The sequence below is a fragment of the Bemisia tabaci genome, chromosome 1 (assembly GCF_918797505.1).
Source record: "Bemisia tabaci chromosome 1, PGI_BMITA_v3".
Classification (NCBI taxonomy): Eukaryota; Metazoa; Arthropoda; class Insecta; order Hemiptera; family Aleyrodidae; genus Bemisia; species Bemisia tabaci.
The window spans coordinates 61274449-61297940 of record NC_092793.1 but is presented as its reverse complement, the minus strand read 5'-3'; the positions used below and the strand labels follow the sequence as shown (position 1 = coordinate 61297940).

Genomic DNA, 23492 nt, shown 5'->3' with positions numbered 1-23492 from the left:
GCACGTCACGTGTTTTTGAAGTTTCCCAAGATCGTGCAGCGCAACAATGGCCCTCCTCAAGTCCTGCCATCCATGCCATCTGGAAAGCTGGTGCCTTGCCAGGAGGAATTTCGCTGGCATGTGGCAAAACAATTTTGCTCATTTTTTCATACGTCATACAGGGTACGGATCCTTTGGAGAAATACATTCGGTCCTCTCACACTGCGGCTCGCCCGAATGTTAAATGCGTCTCGTGGCAGCTGCACAGAAAGAAATTTCAACACAAAAGTTTGGCTGATATGGGAAGTAAAATACAAAATAACCTTAGCCCCTGGTTAGCAATTCCAAAAGAAAATTTCAGCTGGTTTCCTTGAGGGAATACAATCAAAAGCGAGCAGTGAATACTATCGTCGAAATCAGAGGAATGCATGTTCTCAGTCTCTTCGTTAATATCTGCGCTACATTCACCGCAAACTGTACCTACCAAAATGAACACGACATTTGTGTTGGTGCGTGTTTCACATCCTGTATTAACCAATAGTATAACACAAGAACACAAACATTATTATCAGCGTATCGAAAAAAAGGATCTTATGTGAAATGGTCCAATTTGACGTGGCAATATTCCTCTCCTCGAAACGATTCGCTTCATGTTGCTTGCCACAAAGGGCAATAAATTCAAAAGACTAAATTCTAATGATTTTAGAGGGAATATAATTTTGTTTTTCACATTGCATACAGACCTATTACTTACTAGGGGGCCCTGCCCCCTGACCGCCACGCGGCCCAACCCCCGGGAGGGCGCCTCGCGCCCTCAGGCCCGCTTCGCGGGCCCTATACGCATATGTATAGGCAAATATGTTCTTCCATTTTAATACACCGTGTTTTGTTCAAGCTGCATAGATTTCAAAATTTTCGTCGTAACTCTCAGATTTGTAAATGATGAGGAATAGCTGGATGTACATAATTTCACAGTCCACTTACTGGAGAAATTTCCATTTATTATGTTATTTTTAAATACTTAATTTAAAAAAAAATCGGATTTCGACCGTTAAGAGTTAATAATATTTGATCCGTCCCGACGCGACGCAGCGCCTGCCTTCTCACTTTGTATCTGCTGTTTATCTGCTGTAAATATTAATAGAAATTCAGCAATCAAGTAAATTGACCAATGCCACAAATCGAAGCCGGAAGAATGCAGGAAAAATTGAGTAAAACCTTATACCTTGGACCTTGAACCTTGAACCCTGAGCGATGCACCGTTCCTCAACTCTTCGAATGAGGAGCCCTTCACGAGCTTTTCCATTGTTTTATTGTTTATTCGAGTCACTCAGGTAGAATCCCACACCTTGACGTTTCTAGCGGAAACGACATATCTCTCACGCTATTAACATTGGACTTAAGTGACATGAGCTTTAAAAGCTCTACAACATTAAAAGTTCGGGGTTTCATAATTTTTTGCACATCTACATCTACTACAGATGACATACATGTAAAGATTATCCTTATCGGTCCAGCAGTTTGTCAGAAATAGTGCTTCCAAGATTTTGCTTGTAGCTGTATAATATAGATTTGATTCAAAATGATGCGTCGGGTGCAAGCGAAGTACTTGTAAAAATGCGGGTCGTATAACTTCTGGGAGCTCTCTGAGGCATAAATTTTCATTTTTTATTACCTTTCATTTTCCCGCTCTTCTGGCTCAATTTCCATGATTTTTGTGGCTATCAATGAGTGATATTCCCTGGATGAATTCGGTCTGTTCAGATTTTGAAAATATGACCCATGCATTTTATTTTAATATTCGTGTTGAAATTGCATGAATTCTCCTATTTAGACGATGTAAATGTTTTAATTTTACATATACCTCCCACAGATCGGTCTTAAGAACAATCGAGCCGATTTTCATTATTTTAGCGACTATAATCGATTAAATATAGTCCCTAGAGCGATGTCGATTAGAGCGGACTGCTTTATTTAGATCAACTCACGGGGGCCCTGGAGGCCGCTTAGCATCCTCTGGGGGTTGGGTAGCGTAGTGGCTAGGGGGTACAGCTTCCTAGTTTAACTCTAAAGTAATCAACATTATTAATCAGATAAACACCAAGTTTAACAAATACGCATTAGGTCGCATTCAGTTTGAACCGAGAAAAAGAGGTTTGAAGTCTTGAAGTTTAATACCTCCGTGTGTTCATGTTAGGTTTTAGGCATGTTAGACTGCGTGTTAAGCATGTTAAGATTATTTTCCCGTTTAGTTCAAAATACTTTTCCCCGACCTTGAATGTTCAACAGGAGAAATTGCATCAATCGATTTCAAAACTACGCCCAACTCATGTTTCCCTAGGTAACACGTGACTTAGTGGGTTTCTGTTGACCGCCGTCCGCATTATTACTAAACTCGAAATTTTTATGTGAGCGATCTCATTCAGGCCCGCCACAAGGGGGAGGATACTGGGTCCCTGGTACCGGAGCCCGGGCCCCGAAGGGGGCCCGTGTTACCCGTGAAAAACCACTTCGAATTCACATGCAAACCGTGTTTCGTAACAAAAAGTGAAAAATTTACCCCGAAAATTTCGCAAAAGGTGAATAGATTTTCAGAAAAACGCTGGGGCAGTGAATAATTCTTCTTAAATTTTCAAAGAAGTATATTTCTTGGAAAATTTCTATCTATTTTCAAGAATTTCAGTACTGGGGGATATTTTTAGTAGCTATGCGTTTCATTTTCTTCCGTCGTCAGATGCTAAGAGTCTCCAGTCTGGGTATCCTCGACCTCAATGGCTCATGGCTCAACTCCCTTGCCATAGACTAACGAAGAGGGAGTCCAGGGGGGCCTGGCCCTCATAGAACTGAAAATAGTATCATATGCCCCCTCCCCCAAAAAAAATAATTAAAAATTTCGGGATGTTTTGAATGCAACAATTCGCATTTGTGCTGAAAGTATAAAAAAAACCATAATTATTCCGCAGGAATTGATTGAAAAATTCTTTTTAGAAGCTTCAAAATGCGTCCAATTAGTCGTAAAAATTCTAAAATTTCTCGGGGGATGCCCCTCTGACCCCCTCCCCCCTCCGTGCTTGGGGCCCGGACCTTAAAACTGGTACCAGGGCCCGAGATGAGATGTAGAGCCTGCTTGAAGGCTATTTCCATTTAAATCTTCCGTCACATTCATACGGCGCAATGATACAACTATTTGAACTCTCCGGAATGCGTGAGGTATCACGCCGCATTTGAAGGCGTTTTCGAAACAGCCAGGTTCCGATACCCGGATTATCGTTTTGCATAGTTCATATTCTTTTGTTACATTCCGTGCCACTTGTTTATTTTTAATCCTCGTAGAAAATCCACCCATTTGTAAATACAGTTGTAGCTAAAGCGCACTTCAGCTGTGCATTCACCACTGCGAAAATTTCAGAGGAAATCGACACGCCCAGCGTGCATGGAGGCTACCTCCATTTAAATCTTCCTTCACATTCATACGGCGCAATGATACAACTATTTGAACTCTCCGGAATGCGTAAGGTATGACGCCGCATTTGAAGGCGTTTTCAAAACAGCCAAGTTCCGTTATCGAAATAATCGTTTTGCATAGTTCATCTTATTTTGTTTCCATTTCTAACCGCTTGTTTAATTATAATCCTCCTATAAAAACCACCCATTTGCTAAATACGATTCTAGCTGAAGCGCACTTAAGCGCATTCATGACTGCAAAAATGTTAACGGAAGTCGAAAAGGCCAGCGTGCATGAAGGCTATCTCCATTTAAATTTTCCGTCACATTCTTACGGCGCAATGATACAACTATTTGAACTCTCCGGAATGCGTAAGGTATGACGCCGCATTTGAAGGCGTTTTCAAAACAGCCAAGTTCCGTTAATGGAACAATCGTTTTGCATAGTTCATATTATTTTGTTTTCATTTCTAACCACTTGTTAAATTATAAATCCATAAAAACCACCCATTTGCTAAATACAATTCTAGCTGAAGCGCACTTCAGCTGTGCATTCAACACTGCAAAAATTTCAGAGGAAATCGACACGCCCAGCATGCATGGAGGCTATCTCCATTTAAAGCTTCCGTCACAGTCTTACGGTGCATCAAGTGAACGTGCCGGAGGGGGAGGGGTGCATGAGACGCGTTCACCTACTTGTGTTGGATACATTTTTTGCGAAAGCCCTGCCAATACTACCAGCAAAATTTCACAGAACTTTGCGCGAAAGTTAAGCAGTTCCGTAAACCTATCTCTATGTGGACAAGGTCCTCCATTTATAAGAAATGAACCGAAAAATTATGAAACAACAAACATAAATGTGGTTTATTAATTTTAACTTCCGCCGCTGAGCCGCGCTGATCGTACTGTGATTTGCGCAATGCGTGAAGTATTCCTGCAGTCTTGTAGGCGCTAATATGTGTCACATGCCGATAACCGCGCCGAGGGCTTGTCTTCTTCATCTCAAGTACTCGTCATCATTCCTCTCTGCGTTGAGCTCCAGGCCAAATTGCGTGTTTAGTTTCTCTCTTCACTCTACCAATTAAAGATGCTATTTCTTGTATCACCGAAAAACGACAAAATTAGAAATGACTATACTCTCACGAAAGAAAGATTTCGTCCTCTTTTCTCATTCATATTTTTTTTTTCTGAATCCGATTAATCATACCTACATTTAAAAAAAATTGCAAAATTTGCCGCCGTGAGCCGCGGCCCATGTGGCCACCCCCTTAATCCGGCTCTGCCTCCCCCCCCCCCTATTCCCTGGGGGTATACACGTGAAAAATATCACTGGTTTTGAGCCTCTGAGAAGATCCTCTATCAGTTTATCACCCTTGAGAAATTGTAGAATTCTTAATTAGGCTGGTGTGGCCGACCGAGAGGTAGCACCCACATTGAATGAGAGGAATTTTTTTATTACCTTTAAGAGTACTGCGCAAGTGAATATCTACTCATTTAAACTTAAAATAGAGCAGCAATTATTCTAATCAGGGACGTCTATTTCTATTTTTTCATTATAGAGGCGCATGTCTCAGCGGTCTACACTCTTACTCATGGCATGGTTTTACCTCTTCCCCTTCCCCTCCGCTAAAAAAATATTTTCGCCCCTGGTTTTTTATACCGTGCCAGATGCCAAATTATGCAGAGAATAAGACCTGGATTAGGATTAAATATAGGATTTATCATACCTAGAGCACGATTTAACTTATGATTATAGAGACGAGATTATTCTCTTTCATCCTTAAATTACTAGGATAAATTGGTGCAGAATTTATGGTAGATACCTACAATCAGTGGTATCTTTTACCTTTACATTAGTTTATCGGTACATTTGCAGTGCACCATTTGGCACTCCTGTTAGTGGGTCACGTGATGCGGTGTGTTTACATCTGGGTGCCTGTGTGGTAGTGTGTTTCTTGAAGAAGTTTCTTCACCTCGATTTCGCCATCGCAGTTCAATACACTTTCTCACCGGTAATCTACTGGAAAGTTCTTCGGTTTTAATTAAGTGACCGTTTTTTCATTTAATTTACCATATTTTATCCGTGAAGATCTCGAACTAGATCAGATTTTTTACTCTCGTGCCGTACTTTAAACAGTTCAGATCATCAAGCTACCGTCGTTGTTGTTGTTGAATCCGTCTCCGCGTTTGATCGATAAATTTTCCACTTACTTATTACGTGGTTTATTTCTGAACAAGTTTCACTCATCCTGCATGCGGTATAGAAACGTTCTTCAGCTATTTTTGTCGACTGTAAACGTACATTTTAATAAGCGTTGTTTTTGGAAAGTGTGATGTCAGTTCCCCAGCATGACACTCTCGAAGATTTTGATATCACCACCGACGAATTGGGCAAGATCAAGGAAGCTCTGAAGAATCAGGAGTTTCGGGATCTATTTAAGAATTACGTTGAAGAAATCAACGACCCGGAAAATAGGAAGCTTTACGAAAAAGAAATTGTCCAGCTCGAGCGTGAGAGAGGGTATGCTGTTGAATTCATTCATCCCAAGATTGGTTATGTTATCAAAACAAGCTCCAACGGCACCACTAAAACCTACATCAATGTCTGTAGCAATCCCAATATTGAGCCACCCAGCTCTGCAAAATCCAATCAAAATGGTAGCAGTGGTCTCAATTGGTCGATTCCGTACTTGCTGACTCCGCTCAAGAAAATATTTGGTCGCAACAAAAATATTCTCCATGTTTACGACGCTGTTTTCCATCCTGATACATTACATCTTGCCAGTAAAAATGAAAAGTTCCGAGATGCTGTCAACCACACGGCTTTGGAAGGTGTCGAGTCAAGCTTTAAGATCGAGCTAGACAAGAAAAATTTAAAATTTTTAAATGTCAAGTACAAAGGTGCTCAACAACCAACTGTTGTTCGTAAAAAACTGAACAATGTGGATGACCCTCCAAAATATGATGCCGATGACATTATCAACAAGTTAAAATTTGGTGAACACAAAGTGTTCCAGCCTGCACCGAATGAGACAACTAAATTAGATGAGTCCGTATCTAAAGAGAACTCGCCACATTACCATTTGCCAGACTCTGATTATGCCGTACCTAAATACAGACTGAAGTACCGGAGCAGTATAGACTATCAAGACTTCACTGATGATTCATTGAGTAAAATCAATGCTGCCACTCCAAAGGAACTTGTTGTGATTGTGTCTCTACCACTTCTGAAATCAACATCTGATGCCAATTTAGACATCACAGGCGAAAAATTGTCTTTGGTTTGTGAAACCCCTGCCAAGTACAAATTAGAAATTAATTTACCTTACAGCGTGTATGAAAGCAAAGGCAAGGCTGTATTTGATAAGAGCCTCAGAACACTAACTGTCACCTTACCTGTGGCAAAAATAGAAGAGAATCTGGTCAAAGCATTTGAGTATCTTCGAGAGGACAGCGGTGTCGAAAGTGATCGAACAAGTGGCACAAGTTCCATTGAAGATGATTCTGCTTTCTCTAGTGATGGAAAGACTAACATCCTTGATGATGAGCAAGGATGTTCTGCTGAAGAGTGCGCCAATCCTGATTGTGATATTTTAGAGTCTCCCAAAAATTGTGATAAAAATATTCATTACTCGTTTCCTAAATTTACCACTAACTACACAGATTCAACCCTTGCATTTACGCTACATATCAAGAACATAGATGCCTCTTCACTTTCAAAAAAGCTGCTCAAGAACAACACAGCTATTTTGTTGCATCTCTATTCCATTGGATCTGGACACTTTCCATCTTACTACAGTTTTTATGTGGATCTTACAAAGCCTTTTGAACCAAGTGCTGTGAATGTTGAGATTTGGGATAATAGTGTGATAGTTCATATCTCACTACATTCTGAGCCTCTGAAAAGCATCAGTTACTACTATGTTGGTCTAAATGAGAATGATTGCAACCTGTCAAAACTTGAACTGCCGCATCCTGCAGTTGTTGCTGAAAATTTCTGTAAAGTGAAGGTGAGAAACGTTTTCATTTCCTCTTTTCCCCATGAACATAGTAGAAACGAAGAGGAAAGTCGGAATTAGGTATAAGAATGAACAGAATTCAGCAGATAAGAATCAAGTCCATCGTTGTGTTTTTCAAATTGTGCATCTTCTTCTTTGAGCACCGCCAAAAAAATTGAATGTATGTACACTCCTGGAACTTGCAGGATTTGTTTCATTTCTAACTTACAATTTTTAGGTGGAAAAATATGAGCTGTTCAAACTCTCCGGGCGCTTTCTAAAAAATGGAGAAGTTGCACGATCTCGAAAACACTGTAATGTCCTTTTTTTCTCCCCCTTCATTGGTCAATTTAAATAGATTACATTATATAAGAATATTAAACTGCAAGTGACAAGGGTTAGAAATTTAAAATGGTGTGACCGTATTAAAGGAGAGAGAGAGAAAGAGAAGAGAACCGGAAACGCAATGAAAGCATACCATCGGCACTCCTCTCCCGTCCTCCAGTAATTGGAGGACAAGATAGCAAGATGACAGGGGACAAGATTAAAAAGAAAATGGGGCAATGAGCAGATTTAGGTGTGTTAGGTTAAGCTAAAATCTATGGCAAATCTAGTGCCTTAAAAACTAAAGATTTAACACTAATCACTTCTTTAGCAAAACGTTTGATTCTTGTCCATGCTGTCAGGCTGCCAAGGGCGATTCTCTGGAAGTTCTGGACAGTCAGGTCTTTTCCCAGGTCAGCTAATAGTTCAAGTCTGTGTCTCATAAACCTATCACAGCCAAAGATGGTGTGCTGAGCGTCGTCAATAACTTCACTCGTGCAAAAGATACAAAATGGGCTTTCCACGAGCTTGAATTTGTGCTGTAACGTACTTGGCGCCTTTCTGTTAAATGCTGTTCAAATGAAAATGCTGAAGGAGAGAATAAGGGATGACTCCTGAGATTGCTTACATTTATCATAGAGAAATTATTTGCATGAACTAGATAGTTTTTATTCAATAAAAAGTTTAACATAAAAACATTAATCACTTCAAGAACACATTGCCAAAAGAAATTTCTTGTGTGGCATGAGTAGAAACCAAAAAAAAAAAAAAAAAATCTTACATTGAGTTTGGCTTCGCTGCTCAAATAGCACAGTCTTTTAGTTTATATGACACAGTGGCTACAGTCTTATATATATATATATATATATATATAAAGTCGCTTTATAACGCACTCTGGCGTTCTACGACACCCAAACGCCACATATGCCTGTCTTCCCAGAGGTTCTCGGGCAACTGACACCGCAACATCTCTTCGTCAACGCCCTGCCGCCAACCCTTTACGGGACGTCCCCGTCGCCTCTTCCCAGGCTACAGTCTTAATTTAATTAATAAATGCAATAAAATCTGAACTGAGCATCACCAAAATAAAACAACTGCTCTACAAGCCATTGAGCACTTCCCTAAGCTAAAACTTTTAAAAGCCTCCAGAAAAAAGTACTAGGTACTAGCAACCGGTCAGAAAGTAATTACGTACCTACTCAGATTTTAATTATTGAAAATTATTTACCACCCTAACTGTATTTTTTGTTTCAGGATCAGTGCAAACACAACGAAAATTACGGCATTACAGTTTCTAAAAATGATGCAAAAGAGGTCAATATTGATTTATACCCTATTACAGACTCAAAGGTATCCAAAAATACTGCTGAAAAGGTATCAATCAATTCCAACAGTGATGATGAGCTAGTAAATGGAAATAATGTTGAAACTGAGACAAATGTAAAACTGCAACAAGAAGAGAGCTCCAAGCCGAATCAAAAATCCTCAAGGAGGAAAAAGCGACGGTAATAGACTTTCTATCTGTAGTTTATGAATATATCCAAAAAGAGACCCTTTGTTTGGACAAAATTCTCTCTGTTTCCACCAAACCAATAGATCCTAAGAATAGAACTTAGAGTATTTTGGTGCACAGTCAGAGGTAACTTTGAGCTTGAAACTGGCAAAACCAGTTCCAACTGAGCTAAACCTGGTTCCCTGAAATGATTGTAAACTCACTTCGCTAGACCACCTTGGCCATTATTTGGGGCCTGTTTAGTTAAGTTAGCCTGTTTGGATGAAGCATGAAGTACCATCAGTCAACTGTAGTAGAAGTGTTGAGAAACTGCATCGTTAAAATTAAATCACAAAGAATCCCTTAATTCAGATAGGAAGAAAGTAAGGGAAAATATATGTGCAGGTATTTTTTGGTTATGAATAATTGAATAAAATTCCACTCAGAAACTGATCACCAACATTAACATCATAGGTAATATTTGTGTTTTAAGAGGACTGTTTATTTTTCTGTTTTGTCCCAACGTTTCGTTTGCCTGGGTACAATTTTATTATTCTAAAAGTATGATAGTGAGTAATAAACCTATTTAGTCCATTCAGTCATCAAGGACAATTTGTTTGTTACCCAGTGGTATTTTAAGCAATTCGCCAAACCAACTCAGTGCAGAATTAAGTTGAATTGACTTAATATTTTTTTTACATCTGAAGTTATGATAGCTTTTTTCGAAAATTTTGTAAATCTTTTCCATCCTCAATATGAAGCCGATTTTCAGGCCTTTCCCAATCAGTAAGGTGGCTGCTAAAATGTCACTACAAAAATATTTTTATTAAATAGTAGTGCGGCATTATTTACCCAACCACCCGTACTGGACAGGACCAATGTGCAAGAAGGAGCCGGAAAATATGTCAAGCCAATTGGTTATCCTTCTTAAGAGCTTGCTAAATATACATGAGGAGTGGTCTTCCTTCAAAGTCAAAGAAACAACTGGGTAATGAAAGCTGTAGATTTGAACTGATATTTCCAAACCATTTAACCTTCCTTTGCAGTGACTGTCACACAGGTTTGTTTAGCTCTAAACTGAGGATGAAAAGATATGTCCTCCCTTGTTGACTGAAGGCATCTTAACTACCATATTATTGTAACACAGCTGTCTATTACATTTTCATTTCCTAATGCCTCCCTCTGACCTGTTTCAGGTGCAACTCTGTGGGCAGTGAATTCGCGGCGGAAACGAGTGACTTGCCAAGTTCAATTGATAATTACAACTTTGCCAAGATAGGCTCCACTAAGCAAAGGCGAGGCATCCTCAAGTACAGCCGCAGTTTGTCGGAGTCCGAGCCGGCTGATTTCAGTCTATACTCGAGTGAATATTCCTGCTCACTCCATGATTGCTCTGAGTTTTGTCGTCATGACAACAGCAATCATAAGAGTCACGACAAGAGAGTCCGTTTCAGTGATGTTGTCAGCAGTAAAACTTTTAGGTAAGCAGTCTATTGGTATCTCATCTTCTCTATTACTATTTGCACATCTGAGATATTTCATGTACTGCTTCTAAATAACACTGAGTTGACCAATTATTATTCACCTATCATTCGTTCAACTATCAGACATTTCCGCAAGATCAGATGTATTTTTATCAGGGCTATGCAAATATTTTCGGCGATTATTTGGTGAATATTCGCTTCGGCTGACTCGCATTTTCTTCGACATTTCAAATATTTGCGCCATTGTTGAAAACGAATTTTCGAACCAACATTTTCACACACATTTTCGTTGGCACCAAAAAAAAAAATAACTTACTAATTATGTGTCTGGTGATCCTTAGATACTAGCTTGACTGCCTGCGCAGTTAACTGTAAATCCTGGGAATTCATACATAACTGGAGAGATAGTCAAGCCAGCATCTAGGGATCTTCAAACATATTCTTAACAGCCTTGGCTACTGATAGTAGCCAAGGCTACTATCAGGTAGGGTAGATGAAATGCTATGATAGCATTTCATTGTTTTTTGTGCAGGTGTTTGAGCAAATGGAACATTTTTAAAGAAAATTAATCACTCTTACTCCTTGACTTTTGTTATACTTGCGAATTTTAGCACTTTAAAAAGTACTTTTAAATTATTTTCATGACTATTTGTAGTTGTGAATAATTGATGCAAATTATTCGCTATCTGCTTTGTACCTGCGAATAATTGGCAAAATTATTCACTATATGCTTCGTTTGAAAAATTCTATATTCGTACAGCCCTAATTTTTATTTTATTATTGGGTGATCTGATCAACTCAAACTATCCCATTTTTGATGCAAATTAGAGCAAATAATATCATGACCAAGAAATCCATTAGGTAGTAAGTTATTTTATCTGATAGCTTGATTGAAGAGAATGGGCTTCTTAAACACCCTTTTCCTCCTCTCCACTTCGCTTAAAAGTTGACTTATTGTAAGTATGTAAGTCAGAGGTAGAGGGTATGCCTTTTCTACAAATCCAAGGTTTCTAAAAATTGTTTCTCCATCCTCTATTTTCTGAAAGGGTTTGGGGGAGCAAGTACTGTTTTATGAAACATGGAGGTGCTTTTTACTCTTTGCTGACTTTTCTTCCTTTCATGTACCCTTACTAAACTCTAGTTTAAATTTCAAGTCAAGAATCTTCTCTCCTAAAATATTTCAAGCAAAGCAACCCAACAACTCTTAACTTTCTATTTTTAGGAGTAATGTGAGTATCCTCAGCCAGAACAAGCGGAAACAGAAAAAACAAAAGTACAAAAAGCGTGCTCAGGAGCGTCGAGCTAGTGAAAGTGAAACTGAAGGTGATGTGGACCTGGCATCTGACGATTCACACCATCGAATTCCTGCTAATCAAAATCATGAAGTGGAAGAAAATGCTTCCATCTCAGAAACATCTGGAGACACCTCTGATGGCAGTGATTGCTATGACCACCAGTCGTCTAAACCCCCACAGAGAAACAGTAAAGCGCGCAGCCGTAAGAATTGGCAAAAGACAAAAGGTGCCAACACAAAACTGCGAGTCCTCAATGACCTCATCTTCCAGCTTGATGATGTCTAATGATGAAGTTTCAATTATTATCGAATGAATGAATCAGCTTTGTTTGCAGAGTTGCAAAGTTTGCAGTAATCAGGTTTTGAATGTGTGCCTTGCATGATCTTATCTAATAATCTCTTTTGCCTATTTTTCAGTCATCCATTGAAGTGATTAATTCACAAATTTTTTGTAAATTACATTTATTCGTTGAAAGAACCAGTCAGCATTAGGCAAATGTAAATTCTTTTATGAGAATTACGTTTCATTCTTTTAAACTCAACCCAAATGTATTCGAGAAATTCCATAACATTTTTCTGAAGTTCAAAATATTTGCTCTATATCATGGAAATTCCCTCTTTTTAAGACTTATTAAAATTAAAAGATTCACCTGCAACTAGTTTCAGTCGTCAAAAAAAGAGACAAAATATGAAGGACTATTATCTAATTGTCGTTTTGCACGGCTCCAAAAATAAGAATTCATTCTGAAAATCATAATAAAATGAGGTTTTTAGCTGACATGTATCCTATCAATATCCGAGAAGTGTACATGCAAATTTCAATGGATACAGTGCCTTCCTTCATGCCCCCTGTGTTCCAATATTTTTAAAAATACTATACATTTGAGACTCAAGTTCGTAAAAGCAATCATAGTATCTCAATCTACATTGAACAAGTACTAAAGCTGCTTGCCGTTGGCTGAATGTTTTAAAAGAGCAGTTGAAAAAAATATAATTTTTCATAATTCACTAAATGTTATTATTGAAAAAAGCAGAATGGTCTACTGTGGCAAAACTAATTGCTTTGTCAGAAGTTATCTGTTTTTAGTAACACAGTGATGAAATTTAAATTTGCTTTTCATGAGAGGGCACCGGTTTAATTACTCTTTTGAGTTTTAAAAGTCTTGATTTGTGCTATATCAATGTTCTCAGGTGCAGTTTTATACCCAGCATACACAATCGTCGAGTATATAAAAAATCATTGTTATTTTTTGCATTTTAAATTTTCATTTATTTCACTAATCATTCTTGTTAATTAGTTTTTATTATAAACCATAAGGACAAACCGTTGATTCATCAAGACTTATTATTTTTTAAATATTTGTTATGATAAATATCCTAAAATTTTAGTCGCACACATTTATTCTGCTGTTATTCATCATTCTTTAATTTGTATGCTTCTTTTACATGCACTGAAAAGCATGATATAATCTAGTATCTTATTGAACATAAATAATTAATTATCATCAAATGTCTTTTATTTTGTCACTCAATATTATAGATTTCTCTCTACCTCCTCCAAAGTATTCATTTCACTGTCAGATGTTGAATGCCAGCTTTTTCGTTGCTGACAGGTCTGAACTGTAAAAACTAATCGCTAATCACTGAGTGGAGGGAAAACATCCAATGGACACTATTTAAGTAAGTCCGTAATTGTCGATTTCTCAACACCTTGCCATCAAAATGTATGAGAGTAGTACCTACTCTGCAATTATGAGACACTGTAACTGCATAAGGAAGAGGAAGGAAAACAAATTATTGAAATCGCCGTCACAGTATGAATATAGTGATAGCACTGAATCTTTGCTCTTTTCATCAATATAATAAGGCTGAATGGTTTACTCAAAACTTTTTACCTCATGTTTCATAAGAAGCTAACATCTGTCAAAACTGAATCGAAAACTATTCCTATAATTATAAATGTGTACATTCAATGCATTCATTTCTTGTCTGTGTGCATATTATTCTTATTTTATGCTGTCTACTCATGATATGAAGGATGATAAAAATGGAATGGCTGCATTTGGGCGTTGGGGGACTTTCAAATTTCCTTAAAAACATATTTTCAGGTGTGTTTTGCTTCGCCTGAAAAATATAAAATTTCACATGGGGTTGTTCATCCTAACACTGAAAGTCACTCATACTATTCACTCAATATTATTATTCACTCAACTCATTCAATATTTTAATTCCATTAGCTTCAAGAATTAAATTGAACCACCCAACAGGGTAAGATATTAAGAACTGCAATATTCACTTGTTTCTCATGAAACATTATGCAAAACCCATTTGACATTTTGAAACTTCCGCAATTTCATCATGAGTGAGAAGTAAATCTTAGGAGTGTGTACATTATAGACAGAAAATTCAAAATCCCCGTTCTAAAAAGAACCAAAATCAACTTGGGTCAAACTAGGTAGTGAAATCAACCTGTACCTACGCTAAGCAAACGGCCAGAGCTTGGTTTTACACTCATTACCTTCCTTTTCTGATACCTACAAGGTATCTTCAATCTCGTCCAATAATGTTGAAATCACAGAAAAGTTGAAAATTCCTCCATCATAACTTGAACCAAAATCAATCAACTGCTCAATTTTGCTCACGTAGACTCTCTTTTTTTTTTTTTTTTTTTTTTTTTTTTTTTTTTTTTTTTTGAGCCGGAAGTGATGCAAATTAAAGTAGACAAAAACCATTGCTTAACCGTCATTTCCAAACTTAAAGAGTACCCGAAAGATAGCTCTCGGAATCGGCGTTTTTTGGACCCTCGAGGAAATAGTGCAATATTTTAGGGGCTGTTAGAGGATCATCGGTGGAACTTAAAAATGACCGATTTTTTGCCCCAAACTGTGGGAACAAGGGAGAGGGGGGACGTCAAAGTCATCCCCCCCCCCCTCCTGGATGAGATACTTAATACTCACCCGAAATGACCTTCGAGAACACTTGAGTTTTCATTTCATACGCTAGGTACTGCTGGACGCCTCCTCCTGATAATCGCCAATCTTGTAAGCCAAGTTGCCTAACTACAAAAATGCAGGCTATTTAAATCCGACCCAGTTTCAAGTTGTCCAATTGCTCCGCGCTGATCAGCACTTTGAAATGTATGCGTTGTGAGCGTAAACTGCGAATATCTGTCCGGAAAATAACCCAGGAAATAGAAATTCGAAGGGGAAAATGTCTCTAACGGTTTTAGGAATTTTCCAGTCCCACTCGCTTGTTCCTGGGGAAGCGGGTAGAGCCGCAGTGACTGGAAGCAGGGTGTCGAAACTCCACGATGGTATCCAGCATCAAGCGGCTAGTCGGTTACCCCACCAGTTTTCTCAGGTGGTCCCTTGGTAGTATTGCTTACCGATAACGTCAGATCTGTTATGAGAGGCTTGTTCAAGGAGTGCATTCCTCAAAGATTCGAGGGTCATTATAGTATACAGTACCTACTTCATCAGGCACCTGCTTCTTCCGCAAGAAATCTCAAGGAGGAAAAATCCATGAGCTTTTTTTTTCTTCTTTTTATCACAAGATCCCGACTTATGTATCTAACTAAATTTGCAGGGATAAATCTAAGCATATCTTTCTTTGCAGGTTGCAATAATGAAGACTACCCAGGGCCGGAATTAGGGGGTGGCCACATGGGCCACGGCCCATGGCGGCAAATGTTGTAATTTTTTCAAATGTAGGTATCAGTAAGAAAAAAATCTAATTCAGAAAAAAAAAATTACTAACGAGAATTGGCGAAAAAATCTCTCATTTCCTGAGAGTTGAAGTATAGTAATTTCTAATTTGTTCGTCTTCCGGTGATGCAAAAGACAGAGCCTTTCATTACTCTAGTTGAGAGAGAAACCAAACACGCAATTTGGCCTGGAGCGGCGCGGCGCAGAGAGCAATGATGACGAGGACTTGAAATGGAAAGGAGAAGCCCTCGGCGCGCCGGTCAGCATGAAACACATATGAGCGCCTACAAGACTGCATGAATACTTCACGCATTGCGTCAAAAACAGTGCAGTCAGCAGCGGCCGGCGTTAAACGCATAGCGCCTACAAGACTGTATAGATACTTCACGCATATTGCGCCAAACACAGTGCAGTTGCGCGGTGGCAGAAAATAAAATCATTAAACCACTTCATGTTTATATTCTTTCATAATTTTTCCGTTCTTTTCTTATAAATGAAAGGCCTCGTCCACACAGAGATAGGTTAACGGAACTTCATTCTCGCGCAAAGTTCCGTGACATTTTGCTAGTTTTGACAGGGCTTTCAGAAAAAATGTGCTCAACGGGAGTAAACGCGTCTTATGCACCCCTCCTCCTCCGGCACGTTACTTGATGGTTTGTATCGATGTTTTTCAAAACGAATGAGATGGGGCGGCAAAATACAGGCGGCCCATGGGCGGAAAAGAGGTATAAATCCGGCCCTGAGACTACCCATGAAATTCTCCCAAAATACAATGGTTATGTACGTGGACAGATACGTATACTCAGAGAAACGTTAAGAGCGATCGACAAAATGGAAACTTGTTGATGGGTAGTCATAGCATCGTCGCTGTTTGGATCATGTAGTGTCGAGTCAATGTAAGATTTTTTTTATTCAGATACGCCGAACACAATTATTCAATAGGTATGTATTATCTTGGTTTAAAATAAACTAAAGTATACCCAGCCGAAGTTTCAGTTCTTGGTGACGTAATTGGTAGGTAATACATTAATTTTAATTAACTGTGGCTGAGTCAAGGAGATATCATTCAGTACCAAGTGGAAGAAACTTAAATACAGTGGCAGTACAATCTGTGTTCCAAAATACCATAGACCTACAGCCGGCTGTAAGATTTCCAATCGCTTCTATAGCCGGCAACACAATTTCTTATAGCCTTTTAAGGCCGATGGCGATTAAGCAACAGCCTTGGCGATAAAGTGTATGCTAAACCTTACTAATTACGGATGCTAGTACTTAGTGAGTTTTTGGATTACCGCTCGACTCTTTTTTGGCCGCAGTATCTTGATTTAATTTGCGAGGAAAGCTCCGTACTTTTGAAGGATGCCTGCCATTCCTAATATGTTGGAACGCCTTCAATTTCGTACGATACTGAGCAATACCTCTGGTGTGAAATAGTTGCTTCAAGCGCCGCGGTACGCTGCGGCGCGGCGCGGCGCGGCGGGCGGGCAGCCAGCGCTGAACGCGCATTGGCTCCTTCAAACCTAACAGGGATACTTCACGCATTGCGCAATGCGTGAAGTATCCCTGTTAGGTTTGTAGGCGTCAGTGCGCCGCCGCTCCGCTTTGTGTTAGACTCTAATATTTAATCTCGCGGAGTCAGCGTTTTTCAACTCATGACTTTGAAATGTTTGCACACTCTGTATGGATTATTCTCATTTTAATTGATGAAAAAAAATATGTACATATAGTAAAGGAAAATATAATGTGCGTTTTGTAAATATTAAGGTGACTCCGTACAAACTTAAGGATTTACAAAGAACAAGAATTTCTACGCAATTTCTTATAGCCTTTTGTAGCCGATGGCGAAAAAGCAACAGCCAGGCGATAAAGTGTAAAGCCCGGCGATAGGAACTACAGCCCGACTGTATAATTTTTTATCGCTTCGTGTAGCCCGGCCGTATGATTTTTTTTCACTTTCTACAGCCAGCTATATGATTTTCTATCGCCCTCTTCAGTCGGCTATAAGAACTCTTATGGTATTTTGAAACGCAGCTCCTATCGCCAATTTTTACCAGGGTCGGCAGGACTTGTATGTGTCGTGAAAACCATGTGAGGAAGCATGTAGTTTTTTAATGGGTCCCGTTTGTATTTTTCGTGAGATCGACATGACGTGTTCTCTTCTCACCTCATTTATTGCGTCATTACTTCTGTGCGTCATCTCGTCACGAACAGACACGTGCCTCCCGAACGACCGCTATTGAACTGAGAATATGTCATTCGGTTGTTTCTATGTCCTTTTTTCGCTCCCCCATGTTAACTCGCTCCAACAAATTTTCAGTCTCGGGGCTCCATTTCAGTCACAAACGCACAGTACGTATGTGACCATCGGCTGTAAGCATGATGATCATTATACCCTGCATACATGAGCGATCGATGACCCCACGTCATGGGCTATGATTTTCCTCATTCGTCATCTCTATCCCTCCCCGCTCTTTCGAAAAAAAGTTCAACTCATCGCTCATCAGTGCCGGCGATTAATGAATTTCTGTAACTCGCGCGGAATTATTATATAGGCGCGGAGCTCCGTGAAGGATAGGGGGGTTCGGAACACCCTTACGTTAAACCAGGATTCAAAGGAAGGCCCCTGAAATGTTTAAAAAAAAAAAAAAAAAAAAGTTTTATATATGACATTTTAGCATCTACTGGTGTCCCTGAGCGGCCGTATCTAGGGCCGGACTTATCTATTTGCCGCCCATGGCACCTGTATTTTGCCGCCTATAGGCCGCCTGCATTTTGCCGCCCCCTTCTCATCCGTTTTGAAAAAGATCAATAAAGAATTATCACATGGACGTGTCGGAGGGGAGGGGGCACAAGTCGCGTTTGCTCGTATTGGGTGCTTTTTTTTTAAAACCCTGTCCACGTGAACAAAATTTCACTTCACTATGAGCGAAAGTTAAAGCTGCTATCAATAAATCAAGAGTAAAGAAATTACTATTTTTTCCTCTCGAGAAATGATAGATTTTGCCGCCTCTACTTGTTCGTGATTTTTTGTCTAAATCTGATTTCTTTTTATATATCTATGTTTGATAAGAATGGCAAAATTTGCCGTCATAGGCCGCGGCCCATGTTTCACGGATTTCTACGACTTCTGTCTCAAGTATCTCTCTTCTCTACTCCTTGTATATGAAAACAAGAGGAAAGTCGAAACTACATCTTCAGAATCAAATAATCGAATCCCATTCATGTCATCTGTAGTTATAACAAGCAACAGTTCCACATTTAAATACGTTTTATTCCAACAAACATGCGTGTGGAAAATCAGAGGAGATAGTGATTTGACCATCACAGTACTTCTTTGACATTATTTTCCCGCCGTTCTGGCGCGTTTGAAATTCTTTGGAGTCGCTTCAGACCTTTTAAAACCCGGCTTGTCTGGGATTTTGGCTCCAAAAATACGCAAATAAATCACCACGTGATCTATTTACCTAGTACTTTCAGAATATTAAACAAAAAACACAAGGTTTTAGTGACTCTTGCGCTAGTCAAAGAATCGTGTTTTATTGATGTTTGATTCTTACAGATTAGCTAAAAATAATAAGATTCGTCCAAACAGCAACTTTCTACATTCAAAGCCCGTATCACGTGGGATCACGTGACCCTCCATCCTCAAAGATTGTCAAGCCGACAATCTTTGAGGGTCGCGTGACCCCACGCGACGCTTTTTTGAGAGCCCTACCTTGATCGTATGATACGGGATTAATATTACTGGTTACTCAACGTGAAACTCAGATGAAAGTAAGGCGGAAGAAACCAAGTGTGTCAATACCGCGGTGGATAACGTCATACGTCACAGACCGAATTCTCCAAAGCGCAATCTCTCTGTTAATATTGAACGTAGAAAGTTGCTGTTTGGACCGATCTTATTTTCTCTTAGCTGCTCAACAAGAATCAAGCGTCAAAAATCGATTCTGTGACCAGCGCACCTGACCCATTAGGTATTGCGGAGGATGGACTCCGCGCCAAGCGGGGGAAAGCGCGTGGAGAAAAAGCCGAGTCTGTGGCGGAAGCGACTGCTTAAAGAAGAAGACGAGACCGAGGTGGTGCCGGCGATAGAGCAGCTGGTTCTCTTAACGGCAGACGACAGAGTATTCGAAAGCGAAGACATCCTCGCCGACGCAGAGGAGAATGTCATCCCCTCGCCTTACGCCCATGACTCCATCTCCGAGAGCGCAAAAAAATACGACTCGGACGCCAATTTCTCCGACTGTTACTTGGCAATCGTCAGGGCCTTGAAAGAGCTACAGAATAAAACTCCCCGCCCCATCGTGTCGTTGGAAGCTCTGGAGAGCGAACTAGAAACCAAGCGAGCTTTCTACCCCAAACCAATACCAAGAAAAGTTTTGAAGAGCTTTCAAAGGAAACTGGAAAAACACGACCTGGATCCGAGCTTGCTGGAGAATAAGGTAGATTAAAATTGACCTCGCTACTTTCTTTCCATTTTTTTTTTTTTTTTTTTTTTTTTTTTTTTTTTTTTTTTTTTTTTTTTTTACTTGAGGAACAATGCGTGCTGCATAAAAACGTACGCATTGTTCCTTCTGTTTTGCTGATGTTATCAATGTTCAAATGAACAGGTTTTCCCTGGCAAGTTTTTCCGGAAATTCGTATTTTATCGGAGGAAATTTGGCAACGCTCGAGTGTTCATACGGTTTTTAGTAAAAAGTTAACTTCCTCTAAAACTGAGACATTAGGTATCTTTCTGTGTTGATATCCGAGCAGAGGACAATGATACTGGTATTAACGCCTTGATGCATGCAACTATTCGTGCTCATTTGGACATCCGTAATGCATTCTAAAAATTGAAGGCGCACAGTCCTTTTAGCCCATGCTCGTGTCACCCCTGGTAAAAATTGGCGATAGGAGCTGCGCTTCAAAATACCTTAGGAGTTCTTATAGCCGACTGAAGAGGGCGATAGAAAATCATACAGCTGGCTGTGGAAAGTGGAAAAAATCATACGGCCGGGCTACACGAAGCGATAAAAAATTATACAGCCGGGCCTTACACTTTATCGCCTGGCTGTTGCTTTTTCGCCATCGGCTATAAAAGGCTATAAGAAATTGTGTAGAAATTCTTGTGCTTTGTAAATCCTTAAGTTTGTACGGAATCACCTTAATATTTACGAAACGCACATTATATTTTCCTTTACTACATATTTTTTTTCATAAATTAAAATGAGAATAAGCCATACAGAGTGTGCAAACATTTCAAAGTCATGAGTTGAAAAACGCTGACTCCGCGAGATTAAATATTAGAGCCTAACACAAAGCGGAGCGGCGCGGCGGCGCACTGACGCCTACAAACCTAACAGGGATACTTCACGCATTGCGCAATGCGTGAAGTATCCCTGTTAGGTTTGAAGGCGCCAATGCGCGTTCAGCGCTGGCTGCCCGCCCGCCCGCCGCGCCGCGCCGCAGCGTACCGCGGCGCTTGAAGCAACTATTTCACACCAGAGGTATTGCACAGCATCATACGAAATTGAAGGCGCTCCAACATATTAAAAATGGCAGGCATCCTTCAAAAGTAGGGAGCTTTCCTCGCAAATTAAATAAAGATATTGCGGCCCAAAAAGAGAACGGTAGTCCAAAAACTCACTAAGTACTAGCATCCGTAATTAGTAAGGTTTAGCATACACTTTATCGCCAGGCTGTTGCTTAATCGCCATCGGCTATAAAAGGCTATAAGAAATTGTGTTGCCGGCTATAGATATAGAAGCTATTGGAAATCTTACAGCCGGCTGTAGGTCTATGGTATTTTGGAACACAGATTCTACTGCCAATTTTTACCAGGGACGACACGTTGTCACGACACAAATGCAGCGATGAGATATAATATCCTAATCTGTAAAAACGGTGCGGAAATATCTTTATCTGCCCTTTCCACTCAGAGGTTTTATCCGAGAATTTAATGTTGCCACTTACAAGTCGTAGGTATCGGCGCGCCACGCATGCGCGCGCTGATTCGTGGATTAAAGTACCACGCCTTCCATTTTTTCGTATGCAACACGCGCGTCCATGAAGTGCGAACAGTTGTATCAAGGCTTCATTATCAAGATAATAGAATGCATTGCGGATTGTGACTTTTATGATGAGACATTAGTATGTACAGAAGCCCCACCACGTCTTATAACCCCCGAATTAAGACATCGAATTTAAAAATGCGTCCAGTTAAAAATGCTAATACTTATTTTCAGTATATTTGATCACAAAAACAAGTTTAATCGATCTTTTGATGTTCTCGTGGATTAAGACTATGGCTGGTACATACTACGATCTAGCGAACAGTCGGGATGAAGTGTAATAACGTTTGTATACAAGCAGTCGCAGCTACCACCCGTGCCAGGCTTTTCTCTCGATTATTTTAGGTCGGATGATGTTCCTCAGCTCCCCGTGGCATGAGGTCCATTCCCCATTTAACAACCACCACCACGACACCCCCCCCCCCAACCTTCCTACAATAACAGAGAAGAAAGCCTGGCACGGCTGGTCCACGATACCTTGTACTTAATGTGCAATGTTCAATTACGACTGATAGATAGATAGTAGTGTCAACAACTATATGCCTCAATCCCCGAGTAACATCAACTTATGAAATTGTGCCCCGGAAAATAAAAAAAAAAGATCGATTAAAGTAGCTTTTAGGAATAAAAAAATCAAAATATTACCGTTTTTAATAGTAAACATGCAAATTTGTTAATCCTTACAGATCGGAGCTAAATCCCTGCGTTTCTTAAAAAAGGCATAATAAGTCCCTTTTTTATTGACTCTCCAGGGCCATATTTTGAGGTCCAAATGTTCCGGAGGGGGAGGGGGGGGGGGTCAAATGATATACCCTATTTCAAATTCCATATAGGTACGGGGGAGCCATAAGCCTCCCTCAATAAACTTAATCCATGATCTGATAAACTGTGCATGTTTATATTTATACTTGCCGAAGAAGAAAAAAGAAAGAAGGGGAAGAGAACAATAAAAGAACTGAACACAAGAATCGACCAATCTAAACATGGAAAATACTTGATAAATTTTAAAATTTGGAAACGTTATTTAAGTAAGATAGGTTATCAAATTGGTTCCAATTATTGACTCAAGCTTATAAATACTTAATCCAAAGGTGAATTTTACTCAATTTTATTTAGTTCCAAAAGGTATTCAGCAAGGAGCGCAGGCGTCATCCCGACAATAAAGGAACAAACAACATGAATAGTTTGTGGCAGATGCTCGCAACTTACAATGAATTCACCGTGACCAAGCCGGATTTCAACATTTACGATGAGAAATGTCACTGGCTCGATCAAAGACCGTTACCATGGATCATTCAAGAGAATTCCAGAAAGAAATGCGCTCAATGGTTGACCAGAAATTTTGAATGAGTCAATGTATCTGCTGATGTCCTGTCCAAATCCTGATTATACCTGTTGGGTCCAAGACGAGTCGCGTAGCTCAGTTTCTGAGTAACAAGAAAAGGTCGAAAATTCATGTTCGCAGACTCTGCTCAAGTGCTTGAATTCAAATTGCGCGGTTCCATATTGAATTTCAATCTTCCTGTGGACAAGGCTGCCATGAGTTGCAAGAAAAAATTCTCTATCTTGGCCCGGTTCGACTAAAGTAACATTTATTGTTTTAATCTAAAAAATATTCTTAAATAAAATTATCAATTATCCGTTAAAATACACGCAGGAGAAAACATTAAAGTTCAGTGTGACAATTCAAATTACCTACCTGAAAATGAGACCACCACAT

At 39.7% G+C, this 23492-nt stretch overlaps 2 protein-coding genes across 2 annotated transcripts; both read left to right on the top strand.

Annotated features, from left to right (window-relative positions):
* Positions 1–138: 138 nt before the first annotated feature.
* On the top strand, positions 139–23271 carry LOC109035751 (uncharacterized). Its single transcript, XM_019049493.2, has 3 exons — positions 139–2320; positions 19694–20161; positions 22889–23271. The coding sequence occupies exons 2-3, from the start codon at positions 19706–19708 to the stop codon at positions 23120–23122; spliced, it is 690 nt and encodes a 229-aa protein (XP_018905038.2). The 5' UTR covers positions 139–2320; positions 19694–19705; the 3' UTR covers positions 23123–23271.
* Positions 5349–13525, top strand: Nop17l (PIH1 domain-containing protein Nop17-like). The gene is made up of 4 exons (XM_019049502.2): positions 5349–7433; positions 9000–9250; positions 10434–10718; positions 11944–13525. The coding sequence occupies exons 1-4, from the start codon at positions 5757–5759 to the stop codon at positions 12299–12301; spliced, it is 2571 nt and encodes an 856-aa protein (XP_018905047.2). The 5' UTR covers positions 5349–5756; the 3' UTR covers positions 12302–13525.
* Positions 23272–23492: the final 221 nt, after the last annotated feature.